Source organism: Populus euphratica, unplaced genomic scaffold (assembly GCF_000495115.2).
Source record: "Populus euphratica unplaced genomic scaffold, PopEup_1.0 scaffold426.1, whole genome shotgun sequence".
Classification (NCBI taxonomy): domain Eukaryota; kingdom Viridiplantae; phylum Streptophyta; class Magnoliopsida; order Malpighiales; family Salicaceae; genus Populus; species Populus euphratica.
The window spans coordinates 154,849-168,525 of record NW_011500305.1 but is presented as its reverse complement, the minus strand read 5'-3'; the positions used below and the strand labels follow the sequence as shown (position 1 = coordinate 168,525).

Sequence of the window (13,677 nt, the reverse complement as noted above, 5' to 3'; positions counted from 1 at the left end):
GTCTTCTTTTCCATGTCTTTGTAAATATAATTACCTTATCACTGTTGCACGCATGCCTGAATTGATGGGCTAAGCACTTGGCGTAATTTAGTAAGCCCACAACATATGGCCTAATTTTTTTATATATAATATTGCATAGTATTTTATGTATGTATATATAGAAGTATGTATGTATATACATACATATTTATGTATACATATATGTACATATGTATCTTATAAATTATATATTATAGATTAAATATTTATTTTTTATGATATTTTTAATATATATATAGCATGTTATAATATTTTTTTATTTTATTTTATTTGATAACATGTTATAATATTTTTTTTATTTTATTTTATTTAATAAATTTTATGCACGTGTCAATTTATATTACAAATAAATTTATTAAATACAACCAAATAAATTATATGTTGTTTTGCTTTTAATTTATATTACGAATAAATTTTAATAAATAAATTTATTAAATATAACCAAATAAATTATATGTTGTTTTGCTTTTAGATAAAAGTTTTTTTTCCAATGATTTTTTATATATATATTTATATATTTTTCCACTTGTTATTGTTCTCTCTCTCTGCTATATAATTCAAATAAAATCAATTTATTTAATTAAATAAAATTATAATCCAAGTTATTGGTAAAAAAACACAATTGCATCATCTAAAATATTTAGTGAAAAAATAATATCATCCCACAACCTACCACATGCATCAATCCTGTACAAGCCCTGTAAAGAGAAGGACAAGTTCTTACGTGATCCTTGGAAACACTTCTGTCGTTTCCCGTATCATTCGAAGGCAATGGTTGCTATTAAGAAATCTTCTGTAGACATGTGAGCATCATTTCGAGACTTAATTCTTCATGGAAGCTGGTGAAAGGTCACGCCATGGATACTTTACTTATGCTTCAAATCATTATTTTCACTGTTAAGCATTGAATACTCCCATATCAGCATATCATTTAGTGTCATGCTGAAACTTCTAGGCTTCAGTATTGGGAAGACAAAAGAACAACCAGTTTTTTACTTTCTTTTGATTACCGAAATCACCGGCTAATAAGTTTCTGTGTTACTGTGTTTTAAATTTTTTTAACATAAAAATATTTCTTAAGATTTTTTAATATTAATATTATCACATCAAAATTATAACAAAAATATTTTAAAAAATCAATTGAATATTTTTAAAAAATTAAACTAATATCAAATATAAAAACAAACTAGGACTAAGGACTAGAAAGGAGAATAAATTTTCATTTCAGCCTTGTTTTTATTTTCCTAAGAAGGAAAATCCAGAATCAAGAATAAGCTGTTTTTGAAAATTATAGTTACAATATCATTCAAAATAACTATTTAGATAGTAGTCAAATATTAAAAATTTAGAATTAAAGAATTAGAATTAAAGAATTTATTCTATCTGTGATCTCAAGTTCGAGTTTTTTGTTATTCATATAATAGTTACTAGAAATTTATATAATTTTTAAATTCAGGGCTCGTGAAATTAGTTATATTGCTTGTAAATTAATTTAGATATTCATATTAATCTAAAAAAAAGTAACCTTTATTATTATTATTATAATATCATGTTTATTGTTAAATCACAAATCTAAGTATAAATTTAAACATCAATTACTTTTACCTGACAACAGTGGATAAATAATTGAATGTATATACATACATAAAATTATAAGTCTAAACATCATATTACTCTTACCTGACAACAGTGGATAAATAATTGAATAAAGAGGCAATTGAAGCATGCTTGATCGCGCTGCGTTGCGAGATACGGCAAATGGGACAGGACATAGGCATCACTTTCTTCATGACTTTATTGAAATCACCGAAAGCAACTAAACTTTAGCCTGGAATTCTGCTAAAATCTTATAAATTCTTACCCATATCCAGCACCAATCAATGAAACAAAAATGTAGCCACAAATTGCGAATGGTTTTTTCATCATAAGTATTGGAAGAGAAGATGAACGAGGCACATAAAATGATATCTTTTAGGAAAATAATAATTATTTTTAGTTAATTGTACTTTATTTATTCATTTAGTATATTTTTCTAGTTTTTTTATTAGAAGGAAATTCCTTTTTTAGTTTATATTTTTTATTCATTATTTTAGAAATTTAGTTTTCTTTTTTATATATATAAAAGGTTGTAATAAAATTTTGGAAATTAAATATTTTGAGAGTCTTTTTATATTCATAGTGTTTTTTTTTTTTTAGTTTTTTGATATATAATAAATACTTTTATCATTTACTCTCATCTTCGTCAATTGATATTAAAGTTCAATTATACTTGATTATTATTATTATTATTATTTTGTGTATCACATAACAATAATAATTAATGTGTTATGAATTTATAATAAGATGAAATACAAATATATTAGGAACCCACAATAAAATAACTCACACTTAAAAAAAAATGTTCTTGATAAAGAATACTTGTTAATGGAAAATTGAACCAGTTCATTTTTTTTAAATAAATATTTTATTAATTTATTTTTCATAAGCTTTTCTAGTTTTGTTTTTGTTTAAAAGAGATATTTTTTCTAGTTTTTTTATTCATTATTTTAAGATTTTTTATTTTTTAAAATGTTATAATAGTCGAAAATATAAATAAATAAAATTAAGTATTTTAAGATTTATTACATTGTTAGTTTTTAAAGATAAATATTAATATTATCACATCAAAATTATAATAAAAATATTTAAAAAAATAAATTGAATATTTTTTAAAAATTAACTAATATCAAATATAAAAACAAACAGACCAGAAAGGAGAATAAATTTTCATTTCAGCCTTGTTTTTATTTCCTTAAGAAGGAAAATCTAGAATCAAGAAGAAGCTGTTTTTGAAAATCACAGTTACAATATCATTGAAGATAACCTTTATTATTATTATTATTATTATTATAATATCATGTTTATTGTTAAATCACAAATCTAAGTATAAGTCTAAACATCATATTACTCTTACCTGACAACAGTGGATAAATAATTGAATAAAGAGGCAATTGAAGCATGCTTGATCGCGCTGCGTTGCGAGATACGGCAAATGGGACAGGACATAGGCATCACTTTCTTCATGACTTTATTGAAATCACCGAAAGCAACTAAACTTTAGCCTGGAATTCTGCTAAAATCTTATAAATTCTTACCCGTATCCAGCACCAATCAATGAAACAAAAATGTAGCCACAAATTGCGAATGGTTTTTTCATCATAAGTATTGGAAGAGAAGATGAACGAGGCACATAAAATGATATTTTTTAGGAAAATAATAATTATTTTTAGTTGTACTGTATTTATTTCTTTATTTATTATATTTTTCTAGTTTTTTTTATTGGAAGGAAATTCCCTTTTTAGTTTATATTTTTTATTCATTATTTTAGAAATTTAGTTTTTTTTTTATATATAAAAGGTTGTAATAAAATTTTGGAAAGTGAAGACATCAATAAATAAAATTAAATATTTTGAAAGTCTCTTTATATTTATGGTGTTTTTTTTTTTTAGTGTTTTGACATATAACAAATACTTTTATCATTTAATCTCATCTCCTTCAATTAATTATATTAAAGTTCAATTATACTTGATGATTTTTTTTTTTTTTTGTGTATTACATAACAATAATATCTAATGTGTTATGAATCTATAACAAGGTGACACACAAATATATTAGGAACCCATAATAGAATGACTCAGACTTAAAAAAAAATATTTTTGATAAAAAATAATTTTTAATTAAAAACTAAACCAATTCATTTTTTTTAAAATAAATATTTTATTAATTTATTTTTCATAAGCTTTTCTAGTTTTTTTCTGTTTAAAAGAGATATTTTTTCTAGTTTTTTTTCTATTCATTATTTTAGGATTTTTTTAGTTTTTTTATGTTATAATAGTCGAAAATATAAATAAATAAAATTAAGCATTTTAAGATTTATTCCATTGTTAGTTTTTAAAGATTTTTAACATATAATAAACACTTTCTATCCTTCACTCCTACTTTTAACATTGACTATTTTCTTCTCTCGATAATTATTAACCTAGCTTCTCATCACAGCCTTGAAAGTTTGTTGTAGGCCATCAATGACAAAGAAATCAATCTTGCTAGTTTGTTGCTCGACGCATCATTTTCAGCAGGGACCAGGCGCCTCGTCTCCATTTTTATACTTAGAAAACAAGCTGCGAACTGAAATCACATCTCAATTTGTAAAGATGATACGTTCATAGCACTAAGATTTTCAATAAGTTCAAGCATAATTTGATAGAATTTACAGGCTTACGAGCCAAACTTAATCTAGTTATTCAGATCATTAACTCAACCTAAGTTACGGACTTCTATGGTACTAGAACAGTAGAACCAAACGCAAAATTGCACTAATATACATAACCATCGCATGGAAATAAGGCGAAAAACAGTTCCCTTTCACGAAGGCTAATGTTTTAAGAATGGAATCTAATAAAGAAAAAAAAAAGTGTTAAGATAAGCAACAAATTTAAACTAGAACTTATGAGGTCAACAGCAGTTGTAATGCATGAGGGATGGTAATGTCAAAGATGAGGTCAACAGCAGTTGTAATGCATGAGTGATGGTAATGTCAAAGAGTCTATACAATCTCTTATTAAAACTTTAATGTATCAGCAATGGCAGAATCACATGGAGATCTCTATATTATCTTTATTATTTTCATCAAATTTCATTAAATATATATATAAAAAAGACTAAATGAATATTTTTGAAAAATAATTTTAATATTTAATATCTTCACTTTGAAATTGTAAATAAAAGGGAAACTATAAATAAGAAAGGTTGCCCTCTAGTTTACTTTTTTAGTATTAAGTTTTAGAGATTAAATTCCATTTGAAATTCAATTCATTACACTTAGAAAGTTTTTAAACATGAGATTTTATCAAAATATCTAAGTTGAATTCAATTCAAGAAATTCTAAATATATTGTTAAAAACCATGAATCTGATTATCTGTTTTCTTGTCTTCGATATTAAAAAATGGAACAAGACAAAGGAAGATTGTGATATAACAGACAATAACAACAAAGGAGCTCCTGGGCCATGGTGCAGCAGACTATTGGTCTTATTATAGCTATGTTCATTCTTCAAACCCTGATTGGTTGTCGGGCTTTTCCCACCATTTCACGGTGGATGCCAGCACGCTCATATTCCGTGTGGCTGTTGCGGTTGCTTAAAAGCCATGAACATGAGGATCTGTCTTTCTTCCCTTTGCATGTAAAAAATTAAACAAGAAAAGGGAAGATCGTGATATAACAGACAATGGCAACAAAGGATTTCCGGGACCATGCAAGAACTCTTGGTCTTATTATAGCCAAGTTTTTATTTTAAACATCATAGTTTAAAACCCAGACTGGTCCAACGGACCAATCCCGATGAATCAACCCGAGACTAGTTGAATCTTTAGATTATAAAAATCTTGCAGGGTTTTTTGCAATTTTTATGATTTTTTTTATTATTTTTGGATTTCATACTTCTTTTTTTTTTAATTTTGAATTTTTATTTTGGTTTCTAATTAAGGTAGAGTTTCTGGTATTTAAGATTTTATAAACCTTCAAAAAAATTATTATTTCTAGAGAAAATAAAACATGGAAACTGGGTTCAATTAACAGTCTTTTTCACTCATTAAATTTTTTTTGTTCTTTCTTTCTTTGTTGCTGTATATAACTTCCGCCTACATCAATATGCTTCAGCTAATGGATATGAGGGATGAAGCACTCTCATATTCCCTGCTCCCCGCACCTGAATCCTTAGCATTTAATTCAGCTGATTCCTTAGAGGATATACCGCATGCTCGTTTTATCCTTGACTTTGATAAATGGGTTTCCTGATTAAGGTCAAATTATCTATGCTGTCACGGCAAAAGTGACTGTCATTGTTCTTTTAGCTGATAATTCCCTTTCTGGCTGCGATCAAAACAATGGCAGTAGTATTGCATGGATTGAATTTAAGAGGATGGCATACATGTGCTCCATGATAAGGGCCTGCCATTGGTTTTCATGCACCAGGAAAAATGAATGATAGGGAGAGGAGGACATACCAAAAGGAAAGCGAATCAGAAACGTGAAGTTCAGACATTATCTTGGTTGTCACCAGCTGCAGGGTAGTAGCAAATAAGCCATATACTTTTAAATCAAGGAGACACTCCCTGCTGCAATGAAGTAAAAGAAACTAGTCCATTTAGCTCTTCGTAGTGACGTGCATTCACCATTATTTTTACCGAATAAATGCAAACAGTAAGATGTAGACAATGGCCACTCCCCTATATCCAGAATGAGAGTTCGCTTGATGACCATGTCAATGTGCATTCCGCATGATAACTAGAAGGAACATGCTTCAGTATTTGACAAAATGGCATAACCATCTACAACCTTGCTAGATCGGGGATGAATGTGCTGTGACCATCGACCTATTCTATTGCTTAGTGTTACTTTACTCATGCTTTCAAAGAGGAACTCATGGCTAAGGTCACACATAATCCACATAGAGTTTGGATTTCAATAGAAATAGTACACATCCATTTCTGTCAGCAGAAAATGTTTTGCAATTTCTGCAAATTTTGAGCTCCATGCCTGGAACAACGAATCTTCTAGTGGGAAAAAGATCTTTTCTTGTCTAGTTTTATATAGAAATTGGTAAATGATTAAACCTCCTGATTAATGGATTTCTTTCAAAGCCTGCACTGGCTTACAATCTACAAGTTCCTTTTGTCTCTTTGCCATGTTTTTTAACAATTCATTTGCACGAATGCATACCCTAATGCAAAACCGTATTCCAAGGACTGAGATTTCCAAATTCCTGGCAACAAAATACCCCATCAACTGTTTCTAACAGTCCATGCAATTTCAACCACTAAATGACAGGCCACAAAAAAACTTGAGTGATTCAATAAAGACGAAGTTCTTACATCAATCAGGTAAATAAAATAAAATAAAATACAGTATCATAAACAATATAGATGTTAAAGCATAAGATGAAAACATTATAGCCCAAATGAACCTTAGAACAAAAGTAACGATTTTAATCTGAGAAAAAAAGTACCTGATATTGAGACAAGTGAGAAAATGGAAATATGGCTTTCCGACACCGCTCTGTTTTTATGTTGGTGAGATTCTCTCTTTATCATCATCACACACAAACAAACCCTGACCTACTGAATCCGACATTAGGATTCTCGGAGATCCAGCTTCTTCGATTTCCATTCTGGAGGACGATCCCCTCTTTTTTGACTGTTTAGATGGTTTGCATTCAAGACTTGAAATTTATCAAAACCGGGACTCAATTACTATATTCTAATCACAAGATTCTCTCTGGTTTTCTGGACTGTTCAAACTCCAGTTAAGGGAAAAACAGGGATCCAAAGTCGGATTTTTTGTAAATGCAAAGAATATGTGTAGATTCTCTATAAGGTGTAACTAGAAGCCCATCACAATTTTGGATTTTGATAACATTAAGATAAATCATCGTAGGAGCATGAATAGAAATCAATATGAACCAGAAATTGCTGAGACATTTATTCAATCATTAGGAAACTTAAAAACAGTATTCATAAGGCCTTAGATGGCCAATCACACATGACATAATAGAAAACATTGAGCAGAACCAGAGACCCTTAGAAGCCACCGCGAAGGCGTAAGACAAGGTGAAGAGTAGACTCTTTCTGGATATTATAATCAGCCAAAGTCCTTCCATCCTCCAACTGCTTCCCAGCAAAAATCAGCCTTTGCTGGTCCGGTGGAATGCCCTCCTTGTCCTGAATCTTCGCCTTGACATTGTCAATGGTGTCACTACTCTCCACCTCCAGAGTAATGGTCTTCCCCGTCAATGTCTTCACAAAAATCTGCATCCCTCCGCGCAGCCTTAGCACAAGATGAAGAGTTGACTCCTTTTGAATATTATAATCCGCCAGAGTCCTGCCATCTTCCAGCTGCTTCCCAGCAAAGATCAATCTCTGCTGGTCTGGTGGGATCCCCTCCTTGTCCTGAATCTTTGCCTTGACGTTGTCGATGGTGTCGCTGCTCTCCACCTCTAGCGTGATAGTCTTTCCGGTTAGGGTCTTCACAAAAATCTGCATCCCTCCACGGAGCCTGAGCACAAGATGAAGGGTCGACTCCTTCTGAATATTATAATCAGCTAGAGTCCGACCATCCTCAAGTTGTTTCCCAGCGAAGATCAAACGTTGTTGATCTGGTGGGATCCCTTCCTTGTCTTGAATTTTTGCCTTAACGTTGTCGATGGTGTCGCTGCTTTCGACCTCGAGAGTAATGGTCTTCCCGGTCAAGGTCTTGACGAATATCTGCATACCTCCTCGGAGACGGAGGACAAGATGGAGGGTGCTCTCCTTCTGAATATTGTAATCGGCCAAAGTTCGGCCATCTTCCAGCTGTTTTCCGGCGAAGATTAGACGCTGTTGATCCGGTGGGATGCCTTCCTTGTCTTGAATCTTGGCCTTGACGTTGTCGATGGTGTCGCTGCTCTCCACCTCCAGAGTGATGGTCTTGCCGGTGAGGGTTTTCACGAAGATCTGCATATTTTTTCTTTAGAGAATTCAAAGAAAGAAGAATTTGTAAGGGTGCAATTGTGTGAGAAGAAGAGTCCGGGGACCGATGTTTATAGGAGTTAAGGAAGCCCCGATGGTTACGGCAAAGGAGAGGCGGTGATGGAAAGAGCTAATGGGGTTGGTCCACGTGTTGTTAAGCCTAACTGAGACGGCAAGGTGTGGAATATAGGATTGCCTTTCGTTTCTGCAAAGAATTTGGTGACCGCTATTTGACGGAGTGAAGTTGGTTATGACGGGATTTGGTGGCCGTTTTGTATTTGGATGGGTTTATCATAGGGATTCGTGACGGTGGATTGTAACAGTGGGAAGACGTTTGTTTTTGGATTTTTTAGGAAACTAATTATGGGTTCGGCTTAGGCCATTATTGGTGGGTCTGTGGGCCTAAGCATATAATTAGTTGTAAGTTGCTTTTTTTTTATTCATTAATTATGAGTTGGGAAAGGAAAAGTAAAGAAGAAAAGGAAATCTTTAAAAATACCCTCATCATTTACTATTCTAAATTTTACCATCATATAATTTTTAGAATTAACTAGTATATTTGTTTGCATTTCGCAATACATTAATATTAATTTTTTTAAATATAAAAAAATATTTTAATAGTGTTATTAGATCTAATTAAATGAATTAATTTTTAAACGTCTACTTACTTCTTTGTTAGACCCAAATAACATGAATCTAGCAATAATATCAGATTGAAGCATAGTCCTAAAATACTTGAGTCTGACAATAATATCAAACCCGTGCCCAGGTCTAACAACATAACCTAATCCAGGCATCTTGAGTCTAGTAGCAATATCAAGACTTATGTCTGGGTCTAGCATGACCCTAGTGCCTAGGCTTTACAACCATACCAAACCCATGTTTTTTTTTTTTGAAAATTTAGGAATACACTTATAATTATTCTAAAAACATATTTATTTAGTATTTTTAACTTTGTCTTTTTAACCAAATATATATTTATTTTCTTGTATTTTAGTTAAAAAATCACCTAAAAAATTGCACAAATTAAGATAGTCAAAAGGATAATAAATCTTTTACATATACAATATTTTCTTTTCCTATAACATAATGTATCAATTCAAAAGTTCAAAATTTTTCTCTTATGATTGTATATTTTAAATTTTCGTATCTACTAATAGTTATAATATAGAATAAACTCTCCTTGTAACAAACTTTGACAATTAGATTATGCAACAACATTTAAAATTTAAAAATGCATAAACCCTTTAAAAAATTATTCAACACTTGGATGGAAACATAAAATTAATATTTTCATCCATAATACATACAAAAAAAGAAAAGGTTTTTTTTTTTGAATACTTGAAATAAATCATTTAGAACTTCTTTTTTTTTCATTCTTTCCATTTCAAATATAATAAATTTATAAACTAAGTTGCAAAAACAAAAAAAAAAAATTTATAAAATAAGTTGCAAAAACAAAAAAGAGTTTGTAGTTAAGTTCTACTGCATATGAATGAAAAATCATACTTGAATGAGGTAGTGTTTATTTTTGCAGTCCAATCATGCTTTTAAAAAAATTTAAATTTTTTTGACTTAGGTGCGGATTTGAAAGACTCTAGCACATGAGTCTGGTATGGTTGTCAGGTCCAGGCACTTGGATCTAGATCCAAGATACATGGGTCCGGTAACAATTTTATACCTAAAGGTATGGGCCAGACCCAAGGTGTTTGAGTTTAGCACTCGTACGAGACCTAAACACCTAGGGTTTGACAAATATATCTGATTTGACAAACAACAAATAAAGAGGATAACTGTATACTTTAGTTATCGGAAAAGAAAAAATACAAACAATTGATTACCTACTACAATTAAATTATTATTTGTCTATACAAGCTACACCATGTGAAAGAGTGTACGAATGCATAACTAATTAAACTATAGATGGCCATGGTTCTCGAGTAGTGTCATACACCCTTCCTTAATGGCACAAGCTCGTTGGGGTGTAAGGAATACGAACCCGCTGCTTTTTTTCTTTTCTAAGGCTAAAAACATGAAAAAACCTAAATATCCTTGTGAAAGAAAACCAAAGAAATATTTATCTACTCATAAAAAGATGAGAAATTAAAAGTGAAACTACTATTATAATCCATAGTAAAAGCTCTTTTGATCTATAGTGACTTTCCCATACCATTTAACTTTTATTATAACTAGATGAATATTCTATGTTAGATGTGGGTTTGATCATTTTTAAATATAAAACAATTATCTAGGTGTTGTTAAGTTTTATTTTAACAAGGAAAATTAAATTATATGGGGATTAATTTAATGTGACATAATCAACTTGATAAATTCAAAGACAACCAAAACAACTGATAAAAATATTGTTTGACTTAAAAAATATGGACAAATATTTTTTGAAATATTGAAAAGACTATATATTACATTGACTTGGATTATAATAACACTATAGAAAAATAAAAAAAAATACTAAATCAAATTCTTAATCAACCCAATGTTGAATGATGAAATTGAAAATTAAATTCAACTAAAAAATGAGTCAAGTCAACTCAAGTTAACTTACCAAACATGAATTATAAGATCAGGATTGTTGTTGCCCATTTTAGGACCCTATATAAATATACAAAAAATAAAAAATAAAAAAAACAACATAATTAAAAAAGTTAGAAACATGAAAAAAAAATTAGTGGGAAGAACATGAAAAATCTCTTGAAAATTGCCAAAAAAAAAAAATGGTTAAGGAGGATCAAAATATCCAAAGTTGAAAAAATTAATGGTTCAATTTTGACTGATGAAGGCTCTATTAATAAGAAAAATTCAAAATTAAGTGTTTAATAACTCAATTGGGATTTTAAGAGTTTCGTTGAATTTATGAGGGCTTAATTGTAAAAAAATGGTTTTTGAAGTCAATTTAGGTTTTAATTAGTCTCGGGTTGAATTCCAGTTTTAAAGAGTTAGTTTGGTCAAATTAAAGGCATAAGTGCATAAATATTGAAGTTTGATGGACAATTAAAGATTTGATTAAAGAAATTCAATATCAAAGACCAAATTGTATAAGGCATAAGACTCCAAGGATTTAAATATGTAAAATCGAGGCCAAATTAAAGAAAATTGAAAGTTTGATAGTCAATTAAGTGTTAATTTATATAAATTATATGTCGCACCCTTGCAGTGGAGTGGCGACCGTCGATTGATTTGGGGTTTTATTGTGTTTTTGTGAATAAGAGAGTCGTCATCTAGTATTTTGGTCACTAGGAATCCTAATTGGTCTTTCAGAGATTCTAGGAACTAATTGTGTAAAGAAAAAGTATTAGCACTCCTAGTACGTCCTACCTAAGGTAAGCTGCTTGATGTTTGGTTTGCCTTATAATTGCTATAGTGTTGGTGTTTTATAATCTCATCAGTTTTTCTAGGATACGTTTTGCTATGATGAACAAACTCAGACTGAAAGTCTAAAAAGAGAGAACCCTTGATCATTGTGGTACACACCCTTAGATATGTCTACAAAGTACCAAGGAGAATTAATACAGATCTCTTGAAAATTGTGTTTGATTCAAACTAAATTTATTAAGATAAAAATCCTAGAAGATTCCATGTGTTTTAAAAACTTATTTTTCCCTTAGTATTTCAAGAGTTTGTGACTCATAAATTACAAGGAAGAGGGACAAAAATTTAGAAATTTAAGGAAATTCAGAGCGCTTTAAAAGCTTTTTTTTGCCTTAGTGTTTCATACTTTAATGGCTCGTAAATCATGAAGTTAAAAGTTGAAATGTCCTCAATTATGATTAAGGCTTCTTTCAAGGATGTGTGATGACTTCTTATTTCTAGAAAATTATTTTAGATATTTACCACTTAGGGTTTCTTTATCCAAATATTAATAGTGAATAATAACAAATTATTCCCAATAATATTTTGGATATTCATCATTTAAGGATTTCTTTATCCAAACATTAACGGTGAATACTAGATGAATTTCCCCCAAAATAAGATTTTTATATTTTTTGGAATATTGACCAATACTTTTTAGAGTTTTACAAACATATTGTAAAATCTAGAAACATAAAAAATAATTTGTGTTTAAAAAATTCATGCAAAAATACATTTTCAAAACTTTCAATATTTTTTTATATAAAAGAACGTTCAAAACATGTTAGGGTATTGATCATATGCAACACACAAAAACAATTTTTTATATTTTTTTATAAAGAAAAAACAAAGCATCACAGTTAATCACAATAAAAAATAATAAACTATGCGTATACAGTATCAAAGTTTGCAAGAAAACTGAATAATCCAAGAAAAAAAAGAAACAGCAAGGACGGCCTTTCGAATCCACCGCGGTTACTGGCCCAAACTAGTAACCGGTTCTGCCACTATTACATGCATATGAATGCTATAGTGGCTAGGTACTTAAATTTGCAAAAGTGGAAAGAGTGCAGGGCGCTTACCTGATAGCTGACGGGCGAAGATGATGATGCTGCAGTTTCTTAGGCATGTCGGTTATCACTGATTTTGGAGACAATGACGAACGCTAGTAAAACTGGTGTTGGTCTCTATCTTTCTCTTTTTGTCGATGCTTTCTTTGGAGATAAAGAAGATGATGATGAAGGTGTGATGTGCTGGCAGAATGGATGTTCTTCCCTCTGTGTTTTCTTGCTCTTTCTCTGTTTTTTTATGGGCTGCTGCTTCGGCTAATACCTCTGGAAGAAAATGTTGCACTACTGAAGAAGAAGAAACTGGAGACAGAAACAAAGGGACGAAGGCGATGGCGAGGGCGTGCTGGTTGGTCCCTCTATGTTTTCTTCTGTTTATCTTCTTTCCTTCTGCTCGTCCCTGTTATGTTCTTCTTCGTCCATTTATTCTTTGTTTTTCTTTCCCGTGCTTCCCATCTTGTCTCTACTGAGAAAAATAGTTGCTGCTGCTGTAGGGTTCGGTAAAGGCCAATCTAGGGCTACATTGACAGAGAAGGCTACTTCGGGTACAAGGAAGAAATGGTCGAGAGGGGAATGGCCAGGAAGGGGAGTGGTTTTAGGTGCTCTCTCTCTCTCTCTTGTTCTTATCAAAAGGAAATGGAAATGAGTGGGCTGTCGGAAAGAG

General features: G+C 30.7%; 1 protein-coding gene across 1 annotated transcript; it reads right to left on the bottom strand.

Annotated features, from left to right (window-relative positions):
• Window positions 1–7,519: 7,519 nt before the first annotated feature.
• On the bottom strand, window positions 7,520–8,819 carry LOC105113422 (polyubiquitin). The gene has a single exon (XM_011009593.1). The coding sequence runs from the start codon at window positions 8,569–8,571 to the stop codon at window positions 7,654–7,656; it is 918 nt and encodes a 305-aa protein (XP_011007895.1). The 5' UTR covers window positions 8,572–8,819; the 3' UTR covers window positions 7,520–7,653.
• Between the last annotated feature and the right edge of the window lie 4,858 nt (window positions 8,820–13,677).